The sequence below is a fragment of the Carcharhinus amblyrhynchos genome, chromosome 7 (assembly GCF_965287045.1).
Source record: "Carcharhinus amblyrhynchos chromosome 7, sCarAmb.v2.hapA, whole genome shotgun sequence".
Lineage (NCBI taxonomy): Eukaryota > Metazoa > Chordata > Chondrichthyes > Carcharhiniformes > Carcharhinidae > Carcharhinus > Carcharhinus amblyrhynchos.
Window position 1 is genome coordinate 102,923,385 of NC_137330.1, and position 26,708 is coordinate 102,950,092.

The window sequence follows — 26,708 nt, forward strand, 5'->3', positions numbered from 1 at the left end:
AACCTTGTTTGTTTCAGTCTATGCAAAGACTTCATTAAGATATTTCTGCTTCTTCAATGAACTCTGCAAGCTTAAAAAAACTGCTAACTTGACTACATTTTAAAATCCAGGAGACTAAAGGTTAGCTGAAAATTGACTGCGTTCCCGAAGAGTACACAATTCAGGCAAACAGCAGCAGCTGCAAGAATTGTGTTTTCTAGATGGAAAGAGACCGTGAAAAACATTTTCAATAACGAGATCAGAATTGAAATATAGAAGTGTGTGTTCAGTTTTCAGTTTGTTTTTGAGATCTAGTTCAGTCCATTATAGTACAGTGACTGGCTTGCTTAAAAACCAGTCTCCAAAGTTTGCGTTTTTTGTTTGTCATGTTAAATTTCTTAAGTTCTGTTCAATAGAAGAAATTAATTTTAAAATCAGTGCTGTTCCCTCATCTGTTCAAAGGAATGAATGGACCAATACCAGCTCAGACCTCTAATGGGATATGTGGATTCACACACACAAAATGGATATTAAACTGAACCGTGTTCTGTACTGAGGTTGGACAGCTATGGTCAATTACTGACATCACTGGCAGTTTAACAGCCTCCTTCTACGCTGCAATGTCTGAAATAAGTTTGAAACTGTTAGCAATGAACACAAAGGCAGATCAGGACCTGACCGGAAACGTCAATCTCACTAGCATTCTCAGCACTTAACAGCATGATTTTTTTTTGAATTTAGTCCTATTTTGAAACATCAGACCAACTTCTGTGCATTTAATAAGCAAAACAAACTCATAATATTACCCAAAGATTTTAATTGAAAATGTAATATATTTGGTTGCTTCAATCCATAAGTTTTAACCACAAGAACTAAAGGTTACATGTTGAAGATTACTTAAATAATGGGAGAAAATGACACAAATGTCACATCATTCACAAGTCAGCAGGTGAACTAAAAAAGGGGAAATGGAATGCATCATTTTTACTTAAAAAAAGTGATCCAAAAACCACAAATATAGTAAACAGAAACAAAAACAATGTGTCCCCAAAGCAAGCTCCCAACTGATCCATTTTACAATTCCAAACATATAATCTTCAGACAAGCACTTAATGCAAGAACACAAGATAAATAAGTGAGGCAAGCTATTTGAAAGATCTGCTCACAAGGCCTTCCATAGAAATTCTCCAACCTCCACAATCACAGCATTCAATTGTATCTCAAAATATCTCAGGGATTTTATGGAGATCTCTATCCATGGCATGGATTTAACAGTGGGTGTGAGAAGAATATCTTATCACAAATGCGAAATGTGCTCTTAACCTGTTGAACTTCTGTTCTATTTTGGTTTTAATTTAAAGAAATTTTCTGAATTTTACCTTTACCATGTTATTTACATACTTAAATGCCAGATTGCTGTACACTGTCAAAATATAAAAATAAATCAGCAAATTAAATGCTGAATTAAAAAATATCACAGGCAACTACAGATCTACCACACATTGAAAAATTAGTGCATCACTTGATATCAGCAGGGTTAAAATATAAAGGCAGCATCAAACCAGGAAAAGGCCTTTCCTAGGACAACGTCCAGTGTGCTATAATTCAGCTGTGTTCCAGAAAGCTCCATTCTAAGTTATCAATTAATCAACAACAGAAAAAAAATCAAAATTGTTCAATTTTAAAAAACTTGCAATTCACTTAATGCTGTCTCTTTTTATCTTTACATGTAAACATTACAGCTGTATATTAAATCTAAAGTTGGGGTCTACCCAAACTTGGGGCAGTTCACAAAATTAGGTTCACGTGCGAAATCTTTCCTTAATAACAGAATTAAACTTACGACAGGAGGCAAAATAAAAAATGGCAATAATGAGCTAGAAAAGTGAATAGTTTTAGCAGTCTTGATATAGTTTGAATTCAACCTGAAGCTGCTCACTTGCCTGAATATTGACAAGATGCAAGTACAGGCATAAAAAAATGATCTGAACATTTTTCCAATGTGCAAATTTTCAGCAGACATAATTTCTTAAACACTGTTTAAATTACAAGGCATCAAGATGCATTGTGCAAAATCCACATTCTTAACACCAACATTGCTTCATCTTTTGATCTCTGCACCACATGACGATTCTGGTCATTTGTTTTTCTTATATAATGGGAGAAGTTCGGGAAGGTCTGTCTTCAACATGTGCTGCACTGCTGCAAGTCTTCAAGCGTTTTGCTACAGGTAGATATTAAAAAAAATTAGTGTAGCATTATTTTAATTGTAAAAGTAAAGTTTATTTATTAATGTCACAAGTAGGCTTACATGAACACTGCAATTAAGTTACTGTGAACACACTTGACACACTCCGGCACCTGTTTGGGTATACCAAGGAAGGATTTAGCATGACCAATCCACCTAACGTGCACATTTTTGGACAGTGGGAAGAAACTAGAGCACCTGAAGGAAACAGACGCTGGAAGAATATGCAAACTCCACACAGACAGTGACCCAAGCCGGGAATCAAACCAGGTCCCTGGCACTGTGGGGCAGCAGTGCTAACCGCAGTGCCACCATACCACCCCACATTTCACACGTTAAGTAGGAGCAAGAACAGGTGTATATGGCCCTATCAGCCTCTTCGTCATTCAATTAAATCATAACTGATTGTCCATCTCAACTTCACTTTCCCATCCTATACCAATATCTTGATTCCTTTACTGCTCAAAAATATATCAATTGCACCTTCGAATATACTCAGTTACTGAGTATTCACAGTTCTCTTCGAACAGGTTAAACAGGAGTAGGAATTCCACTCCACACAGTCCCATCCTCAGGAGCTGCCTGTCAATATGATTGGCCAGTGGCACCATCAGGCTTGACAGCGCCAAGAATATATTAGTGGGCACAGCTGGGATTTCAAGAGGAGGGGAAGGCCCAAGGATTCCCAGAAACAGATAGATGGGTGGCATAGTGGTTAGAACTGCTGCCATACAATGCCAGGGACCTGGGTTCAATTCCAGCCCTGGGTCACTGTCTGTGCAGAGTTTGCATGTTCTCCCCATGTCTGCATGGATTTCTTCCAGGTGCTCCGGTTTCCTTCCACAATCCAAAGATGTGTGGGTTAGGTTGATTGACCCTAGTGTCAGGGGATTGGCAGGGTAAATATGTGGGAACAGGGCCTGGGTGGGATTGTGGTCAGTGCAGACTTGATGGGTCGAATGGCCTCCTTCTGCACTGTAGGGATTCTATTTTTTATGTCTCGGGTCCTGGGCAGGGAGAGATGGGATGGGAGTATGGCTGCAAGCAGTTAGGAAGGATGGGCTCCATCTAAGGGGGCCGCCCTCAGATCAGCAAAGGGCAGCCCCTATGGACAGAACTTCCCCCTCCCCCCACCCCCCCTGCCACCCTTTGAAAAGGCTATTTATGAAAAAAGCTGCTCACTCCCATACAATTGTCCATGCCAAACGACTTATGGCGTAGGCAGCATATTACTAGTGTCAACTGTCTTGGTAACAAGCTTAATTGACCCTTCATTATCTACGCAAGTATCCTGCCAATCTCCACGCCTACCCCAATTTTACTTTATCCGGATGAGAAAATGCTCTCAGGGCATGTAAAACATAACACTCATTTGTGGACTGAGTCAACTATTCTAGTTCAAGTAAACATTTTCGAGCAGTTAGCAGCACAGTGGCAAAGTGTTAGCACTGCTGCCTCACAGCGCCAGGGATCCAGGTTCATTTCTGCCCTTGGAACACTGCCTGTATGGGTTTCCTCCAGGTGCTCTGGTTTCCTCCTATATTCCAAAGATGTGCAGGTTAGGTTGAGATAAATAAAAGGGTTACAGGGATAGGGCTTGAGAGTGATTGTTGTTGATGCAGGCTCGATGGGCCGAATGGCCTCCTGCACTGTGGGATTCCTATGATTCTATGATCATCTGATAACTGTCTCATTTACTGATCTAAAAGTGCAACGAGAAAACCAGGTACTCACGCTCCATTAGCTTCATTTTCTTCTGCTCAGAGTGAAGGTAGCTGCTGAGATAGAAGATAACAGGTAGAAAAAGAAGAAATGTTGATACTGCAATGACTGGAACAGTGTCGCTACAGGGGACAGTGCAGTTATAGGTTTTGCTCCACAGCTGCCTCGTCAAGTTCATCTGAAAAGCATCGAAACACAAAAGAACGCGAGGTCAAATTGTGTCTAAATTACATTTTGTAAATGATCATATGGGTAGCTTTTCAAAGTACTTAATAATGAAACATTTTATACATTTACTGATCAAGTCAAATGACTCAAAATTCCACAGATACAAATAATAATTTCTGAAGTGCAGTGATTCCATATGTAAATAAAAGTGGCACAGATTAGAAGATAATAATGCAACCCCCATGACCCCATTTTCCACACAAATAGCAATGAGGAGTTACTAGATAGTCTGAGCAGGAGTGTTCTGAACACTGGGGTGAATTCCCAGTTCTTCACTGTGATGGATCTTTAATGCTCATCTGAATTTCCAAAACAGACAGACAGGATCTTGGTGTAATGTCTTCTCCAAAAGGATTGCAACATCTAATAATGTAGATTAGCAGATGCAGAATATGGAGATCTGTCTAGCGTCACTGAAACCCAATTGGTTAATATGCTTTGAATGGAAATTGGAACTCAATCTAATCAAAGAACCAGTCTTGCATTATTTTGTCAATTCAACTGCTCACTGTACTGGCCTAATAAGGCATATATGATTAAAAGTAACAAGGGGCAGTCAATAAATGCAACATTGCCAATATGTCAATAAACTATCCTCTCCCTCAAACTGAACAAATTTAACATGCAACATTTCTTTAGAACTGTACTAGAATATCAATCTTTAACCTACAATCATCTGACCCACAGGCTTGAACGCTTCCATTAATTGAGACCTCTAGAAAGTGTGATACATTTTCCTTTACCAGGTTCTTACAATTTTCTAAAGCTGATACAAAGTAGAGTTGGACTTGAAAGCAGAAATGATTGTATAACACCTTGAATACAGCATCTCAACATTTTTACCAAAGGATGCTGGAACCAAAGGACCACTTTCAATATGGGTAACTGCACATTAAGATGACTAATAATATGTTGACCTTTACTGTAAGAGCACAAGAACATGAAGTCTAGCTGCAACCATACAGAGGTCTGATAAAAACATACCTGGAATATGACATTGAATTTGGTACCTCTAAGGAATTAGAGACTTACCTTAGAGGGGATGCAACTAAGATTCACTAGATTGAAATTAGAGGATTGCCCTATAAGGAAGGATTGCCTATAAATGGGACAATGTTCTCTGTAGTTTAGAAGGATGAGAGATGGTTTTTTTACATGCATAAAATGAGGGAGCTTAAAAGGGTAGATGGTGAGAGCCTGATTCCTCTGGTTGGAGAGAGACTAGAACTAAGGGGAATAGATAAGTCATCAACTATTATGGACTGAGGTGAGGTAATGTTTGATCCATGCTGGGGCACATTGGAGAGAGTTGACAGATATTTGAACTGTAAGTGAATGAAAGGATATAGCGGTCAGAAAAGAGAAATCGATACGGAAGATCTACCATCTTACCTAATAACACAGCAAGCTCGAGAAACCATTTAGTTTACAGAAACTATCTCAAGTGCACTATATGAACTTGTCTCCAAATCACTTTGGCCAATTTGATTTACCCAGTCTATATGAAGATCAATGTTCCTGCACTCCACTAACTTCTTGATTAAAACTCAGTCCAATGGCATAATTACTATTATGAAGCCAGTAAGCAACTCCCAGTGTCATGCTACCTTTATTTCTCATCTCTACCCTTACTGATTCTACTTCCTGCTCTTCTGAGCCAAGATTCTTCTTCAATACTGATCTCATCACATCCTTGATCATAAGGGATATCCCAACTACTTCCTCCATCTTGTCTGTACTTCCTAAACATATAAAGAGAAATTTCACAGTAACTTCATTGCAATGTTAATGTAAGCCTTACTTGTGACGAATAAATAAACTTTAAACTTTACTTTAGGTTGGTTCCTAACCTTGTTCACCACAAAGTTATGCTTCTATGAAGGCCTTTAGGTTAAACATTTATCTCCATTTAGTCAGTTAAATCTTCCCCATGCCTTTTTAGCACACAAATGTTATTTGCTCGGTTAGTTCCAACTTGCTGAAAAAAGCTCTAGATTAAGAACCAAATATTGTCAATGGCCCTTGCATCAAAGTAGGTTTAGATTTCTACTGAAGTTTGACAGCACTGCTGAGAGGATGCGTATTGCATAGCTTTAAATGTACTTACTGCATCATCGATATCTATACACGTGGTCTGCTCAACTGATATCTTGTTGTACCATTCAGTTAAATTATTGTAAGAAGCTTTACACTTAGTGCAAAGATCAGAACGGTTGCCATGACCTTGGTGTTTCTACAAAACAAAAATGCAAATCATTATATTTCACTTGTAGCACAACAGGTCATAAATACATTCAAGATAATGCATCTTGTATTCGAGATATCTAATGATACTTGAGACAAGGTAGAAGGTAGTAAAACAGGGTATAGGGCTTACATGAATGAGAGATATAGAACGTGTAGACATTATGGAAACAGCTTGTTTGTTTCTCAAACACGCTAAGAGCATTAAAAATACAACGCTGGAGGTAGAATATGTTATGTTAGTAGAGAATTACAATGTAGTGGGAACATCAGAATCATAGCTCAATCGCAATAATGGGAACACAGAAAAGGAGTAGGCCATTTGGCCTTTCGAGCCTGCTCCACCATTCATTATGGTCATGACTGATCACCCAACTCAATAGCCTGATCCCACCTTCTTCCCAAGGAAAAGAACATTAAGGGATATGGAATACCTTTAGATATGTCAAGGTGGCCAAAGTAGTGGTAACTGTGTCAGCAACACCAGGGAAGTAGAAGAATCAGTGCTGTTGAAATTAGTCGTTAGACATCTCGGATATCAAAATACACCAAGAGGTATGCTGCTGACCACTCGGTTGAACAAGGTGTGTGACAATTAGTTCTATGAATAGAAAGCATATGGGAGAACAGGCCTAAACTGTGTAAATGCAAATTTAAAAACAAAAAAATGCTGGAAATGCTTAGATCAGGCTGCATCTATCAGAGAAAAACAGCATTAATATTTAAGGTAGAAGTGACTTTTCACAGGAAATACAGGCTAGTAAATTTTACATTTTTATCTTTTTTCAGATGTGATAAAAATCATTCCAAAATTGACCCAACGCTATCTGACCTTAGCATTTCGTCTCTTTTTTTTACGTTTCCAGCATCTGCAGTATTTTACTTTTGTATTACTGCAAAAACTTAAGCGGCTTGGAGATAGTATTAGTAGATATAATATACAGGTGCTTCTTGACCCAGTGTATTGAAGTACTAATACACAGGCGCTTCTTGAACCTGAATGTAATTTTGGCATCTCTATTTCATAATCAGTTAGAGAACAGCAGAATTCTAAGACGCGAGAACGACACAAGGAAAGATCAACCATCCTGGATCTCTTCTCCATAGCAAAAATAAGACTGAATGGGGATATGCTAAAAGTGTCTACAATTTGTAAAGATTAGATCTAGCCAAGCTTTCTTGCTGTATACAGAATTTAAGCAGAAGGGACCATGTTATCAGATTAAGGAAAACAAGAAACAGAAAATTTAGGCGGAATTTGTTAACCGAAAAGGTGTTAAATACATGGAACAGATTACTAACACAGGTGGTGGAAACAGCAACCTTAAATTGCAAAGATGAGACAGGCTTCCATCAATAAATGGAATTCAGTTTTACTCGTAATGCACCAGGAATACTGTGGACAGGTGGATTATACGGACTCAAAGTGCTGCCTGCCTGAAATGGTATTAAGTCCTTCCTGAATGAAATATATTCCAGAAGTTATTACTTCACTGGAAGAATGAAAAGAGGCCACGATTGGAATCAGGTCAAGAAAGATGGCACGATTGGGGCTGGGAGGGGTGGGCTGGATCAAAGGAGGAGAGAGAACTGTGTATACCCATCAACAAAGCTAACTGAGCCAGAAAAACATTATTAATGTCAGAGGTAATAAATTCCTTTCAAATGAATGTGGAATCTCTGGCTTATGACTGCACAAGTTCAGGTGCTACTGTATGGGGAAAAATTAAAAAATTGTAGATGCTATTGTAATGAATATTTATATAATGTAGTTCTGAACAGTTTTATTTCATAAGGGCTTGCATTATTAGTTATGCATTTCACAAATTTGGGATTACTTGAGGTGCAGTGATTGTGAGGTGCAATCAGTCCCTCCAGTCTGCTCGACAGACTGGAGGGACTGATTGTGGACAAGTCCCCAGGACCAGATGGAATGCATCCAAGGGTTCTGAAAATGGCGGAGGTGATAGTGGATGCCTTGGTGATTATTTTCCAAATGTCGCTGGATTCCGGGGAAGCGCCGGAAGATTGGAAAACGGCTAATGTTACGCCGTTGTTTAAGGAGGGTGGCAGGCAAAAGGCAGGGAATTATAGGCCGGTTAGTTTAACGTCTGTTGTAGGAAAAATGTTAGAATCCGTGATCAAGGAGAAAATAGCGAGGCATTTTGAGGAGAATTGTTTGGTAGAGCAGACGCAGCACGGTTTCGTTAAGGGGAAGTCGTGTCTGACGAGTTTATTGGAGTTCTATGAGGATGTGTCTAGGGCGGTGGATAGAGGAGAGCCGGTGGATGTGGTGTTTCTTGATTTTCAGAAGGTGTTTGACAAGGTGCCTCACAAGAGGTTATTACAGAAGGTCAGGGGGCATGGAGTTGGGGGTAGGGTGTTAGCGTGGATAGAGGATTGGCTGTCAAATAGGAGGCAGAGAGTGGGGGTCAATGGGTGCTATTTGGATTGGCGGTTGGTGACTAGTGGAGTGCCCCAGGGGTCGGTGCTGGGGCCTCAGCTATTTACCATTTATATAGATGATCTGGAGGAGGGAACCGAGTGTATGGTGTCGAAATTTGCTGATGACACCAAGATTGGTGGAACGGCAAATTGTGCGGAGGGTGTGGAGAGTCTGCAGAAGGATCTAGATAGGCTGGGCGAATGGGCCAGGAACTGGCAAATGGAATTTAATGTTGGCAAATGTGAGGTTGTCCACTTTGGTAGGAATAATGGTAGGAAGGACTATTACATACGTGGCGAAAAACTGCAGCATGCGACGGTGCAGAGGGACCTCAGGGTCCTTGTGCATGAGTCACAAAAACCCAGCTTGCAGGTGGTCAGGAAGGCTAATGGGATGCTGGCCTTCATAGCGAGGGGGATTGAATATAAAAGTAGGAGGTCTTGCTGCAGCTGTATAGGGCACTGGTGAAGCCGCAGCTGGAGTACTGTGTGCAGTTTTGGTCGCTGCACTTACGCAAGGATATTTTGGCCTTGGAGGGAGTGCAGAGGAGGTTTACTAGGCTGATTCCGGAGTTGAGGGGGTTGAACTATGAGGAGAGGCTGAATAAACTAGGCTTGTACTCGTTAGAGTTTAGAAGAATGAGGGGAGATCTCATTGAGACATACAAGATGTTGAATGGGATGGATAGGATAGAGGTGGAGAGGCTCTTCCCGCTCAGAAAGGACAGTAGGACTAGAGGGCACAGCCTCAAGGTAAAGGGGGGGGGGGGCGGTTTAGAACGGAGTTGAGGAGGAACTTCTTCACTCAAAGGGTGGTGAATCTGTGGAATTCTCTGCCCGTTGAAGTGGTGGAGGCTGCCTCGCTCAATATTTTTAAGACACGGGTTGATAGGTTTTTGATAGGCAAGGGGATTAAGGGTTATGGGGTGAGGGCGGGAATGTGGAACTGAGCCACGACAGATCAGCCATGATCTTATTGAATGGCGGGGCAGGCTCGAGGGGGGTGTGGATGTCAGGTTTGCTGTGTATGACTGAATTAAGATGGGGTCAAACAGCCTTCATCATCCACAATTATCTTGTGTAATGCTACTATTTCTAACAGTCCTTGAGTTGCATTTCTTCTACATTTTCAGTGATCCAGGTATCACACTAAAGATGCTTGTGTTATTCAACAAGCCCATTAAATCAATAGCTATCAATTGCATTGGTGCCCATTTTGGATAATTTTGTTTCCTTTTTTCTATAACTAATAAGAAATCCAAACTTTCTTCCTAAACAAGATCATTCTTCCCTGCACATTGGGAAATACATTATAATTAACTTTGAATATTTGAGCGCTAATCTCTGCTTGATCGTGTTGAATGAAATAGATTTTTAATGACATAGATTACATTTGACATTGACACAAACAGCACAAGTGTCTTCTAAAAACTGTTAGAGGCTAGATAAACTTGGATTGTTTTCACTGGAAAGACACAGGTCTATAAAATTAAGCGAGGCATAGATAGGGTGGATAGTCAGGCCTTTTCTCCCCAGAGGGCACAGGCTCAAGGTGAGGAGGAGAAAATCTAGGGGTGACATGAAGGGAAAGTTTTTCCATACAGAGGATGGAACACACTGAGTGGAGGCGGTGGAAGCGGGCACATTAGCAATGCTCAAGGCATTATCTTGATAGCATCACACAAGTGGCATTACAAAGCTTCTAACAAATGTATATACATAGCATTGGGAATGGAGAACAGAAATGGAAATGCAATGGAAGAATAGGCTCCAGAAAGAAAAACGAAGCCTGAACGCTGTAATGTCAACATACTAAATGCAAAATCTTGCCCTAAGAATAAGGCAAGTTAGTGATATTGGGTTCCAAAATTTTAATTGATTTTTGTGTTTTGAAAGCATGGAAATTTACTGTAAAATAGGATTGCTGATACATTCTTTTCATTCCCAACCTCTTCTGATACATGCGCAGCAAAATGTGATTGAGAAGCAAGTTACCAAAGAGTAATGGTCAAAGCAATTCCGAGAATCGTTCAGCATCTTCATAAAGATTAAAGTGTCCATTGATGGTGCTGTTGTGTTACTATTTAAACAGGCTGTTGAAGGAAAGAGAGACACAAGAGGTTAGTAAATATAAACAGCTGAGCACTGATATATCTAGATTAAAATTGCAGAGAATATTTAAAACATTTAATACTTTTGTATCAAAAAACATGACAAAGTTAAAAAATAAAGCAATGCCCAGGCTGTAAAATAATCCAGAATCAAAGTTTTCTTCAAATTTATGAACAATCTGACCACTGTCACCCCTCCATGAAAGTTTAACTAAAATTATTAGCATACACAATTTTTTCCAATATTCATTCACTAGATGTGGGGTTCACCAACAACATTAGCATTTATTGCCCTCGAGGTGGTGGTGGGTAACTCACCTTCCTGAATCGCTAAAGTCTATTTGGGTGAGAGTAAACCCACTGTGCTTTAGGGAAGAGGCTCCAGGACTTTGACCCAGCAGTGAAAAAGGAGGAATATATTCACAAGTCAGAATGGTGTGTGGCTTTGAGGTTTCTTACGGGTGATGTTGTTCTCATGGTCAAGCTGCCCTTGTCATTCTAGGTGGTAGAGGTAGTGGGTTTGGAAGGTGGTGTTGAAGCAGCCTTGAGGAGGAGATCCTGTAGTTGATGCACAGTGCAGACAAGTGCACCAATGGTGGCGGTAGTAAGTATTTAAGGTGGTGAATGATGTGCCAATTAAATGAGCTGACTTTTCCTGGATGGCACCAAGCTTCTTGAATGTTGTTGGAGCTGTATTTAACCAGGCAAGTAGACAGCATTCCATCACGTACCTTGTCGATAGGGGAGTCAGGTGAGTCACTTGCCACAGAATATCCAGCCTCTGACTGGATCTTATAGCCACATTTGTGTGACTAGGCTAATTAAGTTATTGATCAATGGTGACAACCAAGACGTCGCTCAACACCAGGTTAAATTAATGCCTTCGCGGTTTCAGCCACTGAGTTTTGCCTGTATTTCTATTGATTTGTGTTGCCACAGTTCCTTAAATGGTATACCAGATCGGAATTCAGCTCTTTGCTCCACTTTTGGACCAAGACTTTAATGAGAGCTGAAGCAGTATCCAAATGGAGCATTGCTGAGCAGTTCATTGCTTTGTTAGTGTAGCCTGATAGCACTGTCGTTAAGTCTTTTCGTCGCTTTGCTGATGCCTGAAGTGAACCAACGGGGAGGCAAATTCATCAAGTTGAATTGTCCTTTTTTCCCAGACAGGATATATTTGGGCAATTTTCTATTTGTCAGATAGACTCTAGTGTTGTTGCTGTACTGAAACAACATGACTAAAGACGCAGCTAATTCTGGAGCACAAATGTTCAGCACTATGGCCAGGTCTTTCTTTTATCCAGTGTATTCAGCTGTTGATATCACGAGGAGCAAATTGAATTGATTTAACATTGGCATCTTGTGCTCCTGAGGGTCTCAGGAAGAGACTGAGATATTTCATACATTCAGTACTTCAGGCTGAAAATGGTAGCAAGTGCTTTAACCTCATCTTTTGCACCAACATGCTGGGCTCTGCCATCCTGAGGATGGGGATATTAAAACGATTAGTTGTTTAATTGTTCCCCACCATTTACAACTGGATGTGACAGGATTGGTTCAGATCTGATCCATTGGTTTGTGATTGCTTTGATCTGTCTGTAGCATGCTGCTTCTGCTGTTCAGTATACAAGTACTCCTGTTGTAGCTTCACCAGATTGACACTTAACTTTTAGGTACATTTGATGCTGCTCCTAATTTACTCTTCTTTTCTTATTGTATCAGTTTGGCTATGATGCTGGAGGAGTGAGAGATATGCTGAGCTATAAAGTTACAGATTGTGCTGGAACACAATTCTGCCATGATGGTCCACATCGCTTCATGAACTCCCCATTTGCACTGTTACATCCATTCTGATCTACCCCATTTAACTGGTGGTGGTGCGACACAACACAACAAAGGGTTCAGTGTGAAGATAGGACTCTTATTCCACCAGAATTGTGTAGTGGACACTGATACCATCAGTGACTGATACAAAGGTATATCTGCTATGACTGTATCAGGGTGAGAATGGGGTAATGGGTTTTCCCCCTCCTGCAGTTCTCTTGGCAGCTCAATGTTCTACGGTACAGATGTTATAAAATAGAAGGAACAGGAGGTAAGAGAGGAGGGGGGAGTTGAACTTTTGATGAGGTAAAACATCACTGCCTTACTGAGATGGGATATATCAGAGGGTTCGCCCACTGAATCTATATGGGTAGAACTGAGAAGAAAAGCGGGAAATCACTTTGATAGGGTTGTCCAATAGGCCCCCAAATAGTCAGCAGGAAATTGAACAGCAAATATGTAAGGAGATTACAGATAGCTCCAATGAAAAATTGGGTGGTTATAGTTGGAGATTTTAACTTTCCCAACACTGAATGGGACAGCCATCGTATTAGAGGGTTGGATGGAGAGAAATTTGTTGAGTGTATTCAGGAGGGATTTCTCATTCAGTATGCAGATGGCCTGACTAAAGAGGGGGGCAAAACTTGACCTCCTCTTCGGAAATAAGGAAGTGCAGGTGACAGAAGTGTTAATAAGGCATCACTTTGGGACCAGTGACCATAATTCTATTAGTTTTACGATAGCTATGGTGAATGACAGGTCTGGTAAAAAATTAAAATTCTAAATTGGGGCAAGGCCAATTTTGATGATATCAGGCAAGAACTTTCAAAAGTTAATTGGGGGAGTCTGTAGGAAGGCAAAGGGATGTCTGGTAAGTGGCAGGCTTTCAAAAATGTGTTCACCAGGGTTCAGGGAAAACACATTCCTCTTGGCCTCTTTTAAGGAAAAAGTATTGGTCAGGACATCAGGGATAGCTCTCCTGTTCTTCTTTGAAAGACTGCTGAGATCTTTTACAACTACTTGAGAGTGCAAAAAGGCCTTCGATTTAACATCTCATGTGAAAGATGGCACTTCCAACATCCAGAACTCTCAGTAAGGCACCAGAATGTCAGCTTTGATTTTCTGTAGTGGATATTGAAACTACGGCCCTATGACTCAGAAGCCAGCATGTTACCAACTGAGCCTGGTAAAGGAGGCGCTTGAAGGCGTTGCGTGTCTGCATAGGTGACGGGCTGGAGCCCAACAGATTCCTCTTGGAGTGAAGGGCAAGGCTGGCAGAAGTTGGGAACCCTGGGATATTGAGGTTCTGGTCAAGAAGAAGAAAGAGGCACATGACACGTATAGGTAGCTGGGATCAAGTGAATCCCTTGAAGGGTATAGTGGGTGTAGGAGTAGAGTTGAGAGAGAAATCAGGAGGACAAAAAGGTTGTTTTGGCAGATAAGGTAAGGGGAATCCAAAAAGCTTCTGCAAATACATGGAGTAAAAGAGTAACAAGGGTCAGAATAGGGCCTCTCAAGGATCAACAAGGTCATTTATGTGCAGAGCCACAAAAGATGGGCGAGATCCTAAATGAATATTTCACGTCAGTATTTACTGTTGAGAAAGGCATGGACATTAGGGAACTTGGAAAAATAAATGGCGATGTCTTGAGTGTACATATTACAGAAGTGGTGCTGGAAGTCTTAAAGCACATCAAGGTAGATAAATCCCCAGGACCTAATGAAGTGTATCCCAGGACATCGTGGAGGCTAGGGAGGAAATTGCAGATCCCCTGGTCGAGATAGTTGAATCATCGATAGTCACGGGTGAGGTGCCCGAAGATTGGAGAGTGGCAAATAATGTGCCTTTGTTTAAAAAGGGATGCAGGGAGAAGCCTGGGAACTACAGGCCAGTTAGCCTCACATCTGTGGTGAGTAAGTTGTTGGAAGGTATTTTCAGAGACAGGATCTACAGGCATTTAGACTTGCAAGGACTGATTCTGGACAGCCAGCATGGCTTTGAGAGTGGAAAATCATGTCTCACAAATTCGATTGAGTTTTTTGAAGGGGTAACCAAGAAGGTAGATGAGGGCAGTGCAGTTGTCTACATGCACTACAGCAAGGCCTTTGACAAGGTACCGCATGGTAGGTTGTTGCTCTAAGTTACATCCCACAGGATCTAGGGCGAGGTATCTAAATGGATACAAAATTGGCTTCTTAACAGAAGCTACAGAGTGATTGTAGAGAGTTGCTTTTCAAACTGGAGGCCTATGACCAACGGTGTACCTCAAGGATCAGTGTTGGGTCCTCTGTTATTTGTCATTTCTATTAATGATTTGGATGAGAACATAGGGGGCATGGTTAGTAAGTTTGCAGATGACACCATGATTGGTGGCATAGTGGACAGTGAAGAACGTCATCTCCAATTGCAACAAGATCTTGATCAATTGGGCCAGTGGGCTGACGAATGGCAGATGGAATTTAATTTAGACAAATGCGAGGTGATGCATTTTGTGGAACTGAACCAGGACTTACTCAGTTAGTGGTAGGGCACTGGAGAGAGTTACAGAACAGTGAGATCTAGGGGTACATGTTCATAGCTCATTGAAAGTGGAGTCACAGATGGACAGAGTAGCGAAGGAGGCATTCGGCATGCTTGGTTTCATTGGTCAGAACGTTGAATACAGGAGTTGGGACATCTTGAAGTTGTACAAGACATTGGTAAGGCCACACTTGGAATACTGTGTTCAGTTCTGGTCACCCTATTATAGAAAGGATATTAAACTAGAAACAATGCAGAAAAAGTTTACTAGGGTGCTACCGGACTTGATGGTTTGAGTTATACGGCAAGGCTGGATAGACTGGGACTTTTTCCTCTGGAGCATAGAAGGCTGAGGGGTGATCTTATAGAGGTCTATAAAATAATGAGAGGCACAGATCAGCTAGATAATCGATATCTCATCAATATTGAGGACTACATGGGATTTAATGGGATTGAGGATTATAGATAGGCCTGGTAGGTAGGGATCTGATCGGCGCAACTTGTGGGCTGAAGGGCCTGTTTGTGCTGTCATGTTCTATGTTCTATCTTTTCCCAAAGGTAGGGGAGTCTAAAACTAGACGGCATAGGTTTAAGCTGAGATGGGAGAGATACACAAGTGTCCAGAGGGGCAATTTTTTTCCACACAAAGGGTGAAAAGTGTCTGGAACAAGCTGCCAGAGGTAGTAGTAGAGGCGGGTACAATTTTGTCTTTTAAAAAGCATTTAGCTAGTTACATGGATAAGATGGGTATAGAGGAAAATAGGCCAAATGCAGGTAAATGGGATTAGCTTAGGGGTTTACAAAATAAAAAGCGGCATGGACATGCTGTAAACTTATGACTCTAGTCCACCTGCTGCAGACCCAGTCTGAGAGATCGATCCACTAGTTTGATCAATAGCATTGATTGCATGCCACTCTTGATGAACACTGAAGTTCCCTCAAAGTCCATTCTATGGACTTCCGAACTTCCATGCTTCTTCAAAGTAGTGTTCAACGTAGATGGGTAATTATTCATCATTTGCAGGAGGCAATCAGCAGCAAATTTCTTTTCTAATCTGACCTGATGCCATTAGACTTCACGAGGTCTGGAATCAATGGTGAAGACTCCCATGGTCATTTCCTCCCACTGTACGCCATCAGCTTTGTCTTTTCAGTCAGAAAGGAAGTGTTGGGGGATACTGATGAGAGGCAGCTGTAGCATTGATGAAACAAATGATTCTACAAGTATGATTACATCTGACTAATTTTGTGGGACAGATCTCCCAATTTTAACCTAAGTTTCTAGGTATTAATGAGGAAGTCAATCCAGGATTAAATGAACTGGGTGTGCATTTGTCACATCTGTTACTTAAATCAATGTTGGGTAGTTCATTTGGTTTTATTAATATAGTTCTGCTAAACAAAACTGGAGTGGTATCAACAACAGTTGCATCAATTTCATCTTAGAGGACAGCTAGCCACATTTCTGCAAATGTGTAGCCACATGTAGGGCCAGGACAGATCATGTTCCCTAAAAGACATTAGCAAATCGGAGAATTTTATACAATCCAATAATCCACCATAATCATACCAGATTTTAATTCCGGATTTATTTAATTGTGTCTCAATCTACATCCTTAATAGAACATGGTGCAACCCAAAAGCATTTAACATTATTTTTAAAAAGAGATGCAAATGAGCGTAACTATAAGTTTATAGCTATAAGTTAAAAAAAAATCAACCTTGTATATCTTAACACAAAATGAGCAGACATACCTTGACACTTGGAGTTGGTCCAGATGAATTGCAGACAGTCATGCATATGCTGGACTATTTGCAAACGGTCTGAACTCAAAATCTGCTTTGAACAGCTGACATTCCCTGAACTCTTCTGTAAAGGACAGAACATAACCGTTAACAAAAAGATTCAGCAGCAATGGAATATATATTAAGTCATACACATAATGAGATAAATAGTGAGGTGAATTCAAGACAAAGCTTATTTAGGTTTTGCAACAAGTATTAAAACATTATTTATGTCTATACTGCAAGGTAGACAGGAATTCATCACTTAACACGTAGCAGGACACAGTAAACATTAAAAGTACTCTTGAATGAATCAGCTTTTATGCAATGAAATACAAAACAATCCAAAAATTGCCAGCAGACAACAAGTGGCTCGTCTGCAATGCAAGGAGCACAAATGTACTTACTGCTTTTATTGCAAAACATGTATTCCTCAAAATAGCTTCCTAACTGAAACTACATATGTCCACTGGTCATATGGTTTACTGTTGTTGCTAAATGAAAATCATAAAGAGAAATATAACTAGAGTCAGAATACTCTGTAAAACCTCAAGCCTCACTTCCTGTCCTTGTGAAATGGGACACTTGCACTATATATAAAACGAAGAACTTCCCATATTGTCTGAGCTGAAGCAAATTGCTGCAGCTGCTGGTAATCCAAAAGAACAAAAAATGCTGGAAACCCTGAACAAGTCAGGCAGCATTTCCAGTAAAAGCATTAATATTTCAGACTGATGACCTTTCATCGCAGTCACACATTGTCCATGCATCCTGGCACTTAATTTCATGCTAACTACAGGCAGCTCAACAGCTGCAATTGTACTATTGTTATATGAGTGGATCCACAGTCATGAACAAAGAGTTTCTACATCAAGGAACGTCTAGGTGATATTTTGAACCACAGTACCATCTAATTGACTTAACAACAATTTGCAATTACATAACATCTTTAACACAATTAAAAATGTCCCAAGGCACTGCCAAAGTCAGGGCTGTTGTTGGCAGCAGCTTCATTAAGAAATGGAGCTACATCAATTTCATGTGTTTTTCAAATCATTTTCAAAATGACAAAGAACCTATAACCTGCTCTTGCCACGAAGGTAGCATTTAACCGACTAGAGCATCAAGAAACTCAAGTACTGTGTGAATGGAGTTGGGGCAGGAGAATCAGTAGCTGAAATCATCCTGACACAACAAGATGTTTGTATTGTTCTGAGGCCAGTCAACATTAGTGAAGGAGCTTCTCAGGAGAACTTTCACAGTCCAAGTATCTTCACTGCTTCATCAATGACTATCTATCATCATAAAGCTCAGGAATGAAACTGACAATTCCTATGTTTGGCTCCATTGGTAATTCCTCTACTAATAAAGCCACCTTTCACCAACCTGGATAACATCTAAATCAAGGTTGAAAGTAAAGTGTATCACAAGTGTCAGACTGTAGTCATCAGCAACAAGGAAATACACACAGTTTCTCTCACATCTCAACACCCTCGTACAGGAGGGCCTTTAACATAGAAAAGCACGCCAAGGAATTTCACAGATGTGTAAGCAATTTTTTTTTAATGTCAAAAAAAATTAGGATTGATTTTAAGAACGGTCCTAAAGTCGGTGAAGATACTGGAGATTTAGGGTGGAATTCCAGGACAATGAAGGCATAGCAATCAACTTTGGGAAAAAGAATGGGGAGTTGTACAAGAGGTTAGAGTTGAAGAAATAGAATCCTTGTTTTTGGGGAACAGGCGGTGAAAATGTGAAGTGCAGGAAGGCACTGAGAGAGGGGCAAGGAAAGAAAGAACAGCATTTAAAATTAGAACCAACATAGGTGAGAGAGGATGTTCTCCCCTTTGGAGGGGGAGAGCTGACTACTGGTGACCAGTAACCTGAGGATCACCACACCTCAGGCGAGGTTGAGAAGGTGGGCCAACACGAATAACCTCAGCTGGTACACAAATTAAACTGCTGCTGTTGCTATCACTCTGCATCATAAACCAGCTGTCCAGCCTATTGAGCTAACCTGATAAGTAATTCCCACAAGGCCCACAGATACTCCAAAGACCTGACGCTCCTAAATATACAGATAATTTCTTGAGAAGAAAACACTGGAGTTTATTCAAATGTTAACAGATAGGTTACTTAGCTTTCCAGCTGCAGCACATTTTGCCTGAGTTTGGGTGACAAAAGCCACAAGTTTTCATAACAATACATGCTACTAACGGGCCCCATTAAACTACTCATCCCTCGCGTCTACTTTACTGAACCACCCCACAGGACAGATAAAGGGAACTATGTGGAGAAATAGAACCTACTAAAGGCCACCCTGCAATACAGTACATCAAGGCATCAATATGCTCTGAACATAACAGCAATAATTATGGAAGTCAGTCAATAGAGTGATAAGCTTGCTTAGATTGAAAAGTCACAGGACAGAGAGAAATATGTACACAAATTCTCAGGCACAGCAGTCAGGAGCTATGAAGTTAGTCAATAGTGTCATGTGGTCAATCAGAACAAACAATATCAGCTATTATACTCCATACTGGCATCCACTATAAGCAGAAAACTAGCCAGCAAAATGCACTCTAGATTGTAATTAATCAATACATTATCAGCTCTCATGTTTGAAAACTCATGCTACTTGCAATTTATCTCAATTACTCTATTTAATTTTTAAAATAGAAGCTTTTTTCCTCCTTTAAATTTCCTTTCAAATTGGTTACTAGAGAGGTAGTGCTTGATAGACTGATGGTGGACAAGTCCCCAGGACCAGATGGAATGCATCCCAGGGTTCTGAAGGAAATGGCAGAGGTGATAGTAGATGCATTAGTGATTATTTACCAAACTTCGTTGGATTCCGGGGAAGTGCCGGAAGATTGGAAAACGGCTAATGTTATGCCGCTGTTTAAAAAAGGTAGCAGGCAAAAGGCAGGGAATTATAGGCCGGTTAGTTTAATGCCTGTAGTTGGAAAATGCTTGAATCCGTCAAAGAAGAAATAGCGAGGCACCTAGAAAAGAATGGTTTGTTAGAGCAGGCGCAGCACGGATTCGTTAAGGGGAAGTCATGTTTGATGAATTTATTGGATTTGTATGAGGATGTGACAAGTGCGGTAGACAGAGGGGAACCGGTGGCTGTGGTGTTTCTCAATTTTCAAAAGGCCTTTGATAAGGTGCCGCACAAAAGGTTGCTTCAGAAGGTTAGGGGGCATGGAGTTGGGGGTAACGTGTTAGTGTGGATAGAGGATTGGTTGTCTAATAGGAGGCAGAGAGTTGGTATCAATGGCTGATTGGCGGTTGGTGACTAGTGGAGTGCCGCAGGGATAGGTGCTGGGGCCTCAGCTATTTACCATTTATATAGATGATCTGGAGGAGGGGGCTGAGTGTAGGGTGACAAAATTTGCTGATGATACAAAGATGAGTGGAAAAGCAAATTGTGCGGTGGGTGTGGAAAGTCTGCAGAGGGGTCTGGATAGGCTGAGCGAGTGGGCGAGGACCTGGCAGATGGAGTACAATGTTAGCAAGTGTGAGGTTATCCACTTTGGCAGAAATAATAGCAGGAGGATTACTATTTAAAGGGCGAAAAGCTGCAGCATGCTACGGTGCAGAGGGACTTGGGGGTCCTTGTGCATAAGTCGCAAAAACCCAGTCTGCAGGTGCAGCAGGTGATCAAGAAGGCGAATGGAATGCTGGCCTTTATAGTGAGGGGGTAGAATATAAAAGCAGCGAGGTCTTGCTGCAACTGTACAGGGTACTGGTGAGGCCGCAGCTGGAGTAGTGTGTGCAGTTTTGGTCGCCGCACTTGCGTAAGGATATTTTGGCCTTGGAGGGAGTGCAGAGGAGGTTCACTAGGCTGATACCAGAAATGAGGGGGTTGGACTATGAAGAGAGACTAAATAGACTGGGTCTGTACTCGTTGGAGTTTAGAAGGATGAGGGGGGATCTTATAGAGACGTATAAGATAATGAAAGGGATGGATAGGGTAGAGGTAGAGAGATTCTTCCCGCTCAGAAAGGACAGCAGGACTAGAGGGCACAGTCTCAAGATAAGGGGGGGGACAGTTTAGAACGAAGTTGAAGAGGAACTTCTTCACTCAAAGGGTGGTGAATCTCTGGAATTCTCTGCCCGTTGAAGTGGTGGAGGCTACCTCGCTAAATATATTTAAGTCACGGGTAGATAGGTTTTTGACAGACAAGGGAATTAAGGGTTATGGGGAGAAAGTGGGAAAGTGAAATTGATCCACTTCAGATCAGCCATGATCTTATTGAATGGCAGGGTAGGCTCAAAGGGCTAGATGGCCTACTCCTGCTCCTATTTATGTTCTTATGTTAACAGAAGAAAACAGAAAACAAAATCTAAGAGAGAGAGAAAGCCATCACACTCACCCCTGGTCACACCTACATTCAGAACACTATTTTCTATTCTTCCTGCACCTGGAATAGGATATGAATTCACTACATGTGATTTTGTAATTCAAAAAAAGCAAAACTTAAGTTTAAGTTACTGTGTAACATGAAGTCAACTTGCATTTGGTTAGGCTATTTACCTTTCAACATTTAATCCACCAATTTAAAACGGTATTCTAAATTAATTTATTTCATGGCACTCTATATACCTCTAAATTTCGTTCCAGCCTGAATCATTCAGGTCTCTATTCTTTCACCAATATTGTGTGACCTTGTGCGCAGACTGGCTGTCACATTACAAATGATTAACCAAAGAAATCATTGCAACTGGGTCTTCAGTAATTTTGTACATTGCCAGGTATTTCCTTCTTTATGGAGTACTTTCCCTTTCTAAGTCTCTCCCTCTCCCCATTTAAGATGTTCCTTTAAACCTATCTCTGACCAAGCTTTTGGTCCCCAACTGTATCTTACTATTTCAGGTGGCTTGTGTCAAATTCTGTTTAAATGGTGCTCCTACAAAACATTTTGCACACTTTATGATGCTGAAGATGCTATTATTATAGATGCAAGTTGTTGTTTACACTAGCCCACAATAAATTTCGCCATCGTTCACATTTGGGCTGCCTCCTTTTGATCCCTCCTAGTTTTTTCTCAAGTGATAGAAATGATTTACATTGAATTTGAATCCAAATCACTGAATAAATTACAAACACCAACAATGCCAAAATGTGTTCAGGAGAATCTGACTCAGTACTTCTCCCAGCCCTGTAATGCCCTTCTAACGAGTACCTTTTTGCCTTAGCCTTAAGGTAATTTCTTACATTTACCCAGATATGGTCCTGAATCACTATAGCTTCAAACTGAATTCGTATTTTTTTAATGTGGAACTTTATCAAATGTCTTACTGAAGACATTTGGTAAAGTTCCTCATTAACAACAGATTTTTTAAGCAGTTGACTTGCGTGCCACTTCAACATCATGCTTTTAGATAGCACCTTTAATTGAATAAAGCATCAAACTCCTTCACAGGAGCAATACAAAAGGTGACACTGAACCACAAACTGAAGGCCTGTGACCAGTGGTGTGCCTCAGGGATCAGTGCTGGGTCCACTGTTATTTGTCATTTATATTAATGATTTGGATGGGAATTTAGTATGCATCGTTAGTAAGTTTGCAGATGATACAAAGATTGGTGGCATAGTGGACAGTGAACAGTGAAGAAGGTTATTTAGGATTGCAACAGGATCTTGATCAATTGGGCCAGTGTGTTGATGAATGGCAGGTGAATTTAATTTAGATAAATGCAAGATGATGCATTTTGGTAGACCAACCCAGGGTAGGACTTACTCAGTTAATGGTAGGGAGTTGGGGGGAGTTACAGAACAAAGGTCTAGGGGTACATGTTCATAGCTCCTTGAAAGTGGAGTCATAGGTGGACAAAGTGGTGGAGGAGGCATTCAGCATGCTAGGCTTCATTGGTCCGAACACTGAATACAGGTGTTGGGACTCCTTGTTGAAGCTGTACAAGACACTGGTAAGACCATACTTGGAATACTGTGTACAATTCTGGTCACTATTATAAAAACGATATTAAGCTAGAAAGAATACAGAAAAGATTTACTAGGATGCTACCAGGACTTGTTGGTTTGAGTTATAAAGAGAGGCTGAATAGACTGGGGCTCTTTTTCTCTGGAGTGTTGGAGGCTTAGGGGTGATTTTATAGAGGTCTACAAAATAAGGAGGGGCATAGATCAGCTAGATAATCAATACCTTTTCCCAGTCTAAAGGGAATCTAAAACTAGACAACATAGGTTTAAGGTGAGAGGGGAGAGATACAAAAGGATTGAGAGAAGCAAATTTTTCAGAGGGTGGTGAGTGTCTGGAACAAGGTGCCAGAGACAGTAGTAGAGGTAGGTATAATTGTCTTTTAAAAAGCATTTAGACAGTTACATGGGTAAAATGGGTATTAGAGGGATATGTGCCAAACATGGGCAATTGGGACTAACTTAAGGGTTTAAAAAAGGGGGCAGCATGGACAGGATGGGCAAGGGCCTGTTTCACTGCTGTAAACTAAAGGAGAAATTAGCACAAGTGAACAAAAGTTTAGTCAAAGAGGTGGGTTGAGTCAAGCTTAGAGGAAACTAACACACAGATGAGGATTTCAATATTTTGAATGAGGAAACTTAGAGAAGTGAAGAGATTTAGTGAGTGGATTCCAAAAAGGCCCAGGCAGCCAAAGACAAGATCACAAATTGTGGAGCAATTAAAATCAACACAGGGCATCAGTATTGGAAAAGTAGATGGTGGTACAGCTGAAGAATATTAGAGAAAGGGAGGGGATTTGAGAACAAAGATCAGAAGGTTTCCTCAAGTTACTTGAGCAGTCAATGCAAACATATTTACTGAACTGTACCAGCCTCAGACATAGTCCTAATAATCAGTATCTTGATGACATGAGCCACAATGTTTACTCCTTCATTCTTTACCACTGAAGATGAGCATATTTGCATCTTGGATGAAAAGGCTCCATCACATCAGGACTGGAGTAGATGGGAGCAGAGAAGGCAAGCTGGGCTATAACACACATCCTTTCTGTGACCATATTGAACAAGACGGGACAAATTAACATGCAGGAGAGGATGCGGTTCAACACACACAGGTTACTAGTGAGAAAGAACAGAGAGAGAGACACTTGGTATAACTTTGAGGCCATGAACCAGTCGCTCCCAAGGCACCTACTGAGATGTTACTGAACGCCTCCCAAAAGCTGCTGAACTGCGGGATGCATTCCTCACAGATTCGCACCGGCCGCGCGTTTCTCGCCACGCAGCCGACCAGAGCGGCGCCACTTCGGGCGAACTCCTGCAGTAGCTGCCGGCAGCTCTCGCTCAGCTCCAGCCGCTCGGGGCCCGAGGTCATCCACCAGGAGGCGGCGCTGTGCCAGTCAGGCGGCAAGCCGCCGGCTCCCCGCTCCCTGCGGGGCAGAGGCCCATCCGCCCGGTACTTGTCCCACCCAGCCGGCCAGAGGTGATCGTTCCTGTGGAAAGCCGCATCCCCCAGCAGGCCGTCGCCCCAAGCGGAAGAAGAGGAGCCCAGAGCGCCGTCGCTAAATAAACCCAACAAGATCGCACCCAAAACACTGGCCACCATCATCATCTCTGACCGCTTTGAGCCCGGCTCGGCCTGCGCCTGCGCACTCAGCCCAACCCAGATGGCCCGCGCCTGTGCACTCAGCCCAGTCCACTCCGGCCTGCGCCTGCGCATTTACCGCCGCCAGAGGACAGAGGCGCGAGTGATCATAACGTCATGAAGGGCCTGGCCTATCACGTGGGATAGTTACACTGCCCCCTTCTGGTTGTTTCCTTAGTAGTGTCGCAGGCAGGCTTACATTAACACGGCAATGAAGTTACTGTGAAAATTCCCTAGTCGCCACACTGCAGTGCAACTGCTCCTAGGCCTGGCGAAACACACCATTTACAGGTCTAGGCAGCGGGCAATGGAGGGGGGCTGTCCATCCTGACTACCTGCCCTTCTACCGCAGCTACGTTCACGGCCAGGTGTCCCTAGAGAGGAAGCATACGATGTCCACCGGTGCAATTGACACCTTACGTGCCCATTGGGCACCGCAGGGGCTAGGGTGCATTATCAACCCTAATAATCACACTTTAATGTGATGTTTTCAAGTTCCCTTTGTACTTTGATTTTGTTCAGGTTGTTCCCCCTCCTTCTGGGGGGCTGCCTCTTTTACTTTGTCCTGATTTAACTTGAGTTTGTTTATTTGGTTTGACCTTAAAAGAGGCCACACTCCGGTGCCTGTTCTGGTATACTGAGGGAGAATTTAGCATGACCAATGCACCTAACCAGCATGTCTTTCAGACTGTGGGGAGAAAACCAGAGAACCCGCAGGAAACTCATGCAGACATGGGGAGAATGTGCAGACTCCACACAAACTGTCACCCAAGCCAGGAGTTGAACACGTCCCTGGCTCTGTGAGGCAGCAGTGCTAACCATTGTGCCATCCTACTCGACTGAGTGTAACAGACCCCATCACTGCCCAGTATGAGGACCAATCCAAAAATGCAACTTAAATTGCAAATTTCAGATGGTTTCAGCTGTATTACACAAAGATAGAAGCAAAAGTTAGAAGAATAAAACTCTCTTCTAATCTCTGGGTAACAGACCCAGATCAACATCCCCCCCCCCAACCCCAATCAATGCTCCCCTGTAACCACAACCAAGCAAAGGAGTCCCCCTACCAGCAACCCCCCTCCAATCACCCATGGGATTCCTCCCACCACCTTTGATGAACCATTCCCCTCACAGTATTCTCCCCTGCCAGCCCAATCTCCTCAGTATCCACTGCATCCCAACCAAACTTGCTGTCACCAACTCCACCCCCATAAGCCCATCCCAACCTCCCCTACTACCTCCCATAGACCTGAACCCACATAATACCTCCACGCACTTGACCCATCCCAACCCCCACTTCCCAGTACAAGATCCATCCCAACAAACCATCCATCACAATCCTGTCCACATTGACCCCTCCCCCATCCCAATACTCCCTGCCCAAGATCTGACCCATCCCCAACCTCACTCGAAGTCCAACCCATCCCCTGCCCCTCTCAAGGTCTGACCCAACCTCCCTGTCTAACCTGATCCCACACCTCACCGAGGTCTGACCCTACACCCAACCCACTGTCCTCTGAGGTCCGCTGCTTCCGACCTCCTCAGGCCCTAACCCCCAAGGCCCATCACCCCCAATTTCCATCCCCTTCCCAAAATCTGATTTGATTTATTATTGTCACATGTACTAATATACAGTGAAAAAGTATTGTTTCTTGCACGGTATACAGACAAAGCAATCTGTTCATAGAGAAGGAAAAAAGAGAGTGCCGAATGTAGTGTTACAGTCACAGCTAAGGTGATCAACTTAGTGCAAGATAGGTCCATTCAAAAGTCTGATGGCAGCAGGGAAGAAGCTATTCTTCTGAGTGGGTTGGTACATGACTTCAGACTTTTGTACCTTTTTCCCGATAGAAGGAGGTGAAGAGAGTATGTCTGGGGTGAGTGGGGTCCTTGATTAAGCTGATTGCTTTTCCAAGGCAGCAGAACTGCTGCATTGGTACAGTGCAGCTGATACAGTGCATTCCACTGCACACCTAGCTGGTCTATCCCATTCTATCCTCTTGAGGTCATCA

General features: G+C 42.0%; 1 protein-coding gene across 1 annotated transcript; it reads right to left on the reverse strand.

The window, feature by feature from the left end:
* Positions 1–776: 776 nt before the first annotated feature.
* Positions 777–24,771, reverse strand: ostm1 (osteoclastogenesis associated transmembrane protein 1). The gene is made up of 6 exons (XM_080193444.1): positions 24,247–24,771; positions 17,078–17,192; positions 10,862–10,959; positions 6,285–6,410; positions 3,962–4,127; positions 777–2,203 (listed from the first exon to the last, which is right to left on the reverse strand). Exons 1-6 carry the CDS (start codon positions 24,769–24,771, stop codon positions 2,130–2,132), a joined length of 1,104 nt encoding a protein of 367 aa, XP_080049570.1. The 3' UTR covers positions 777–2,129.
* Positions 24,772–26,708: the final 1,937 nt, after the last annotated feature.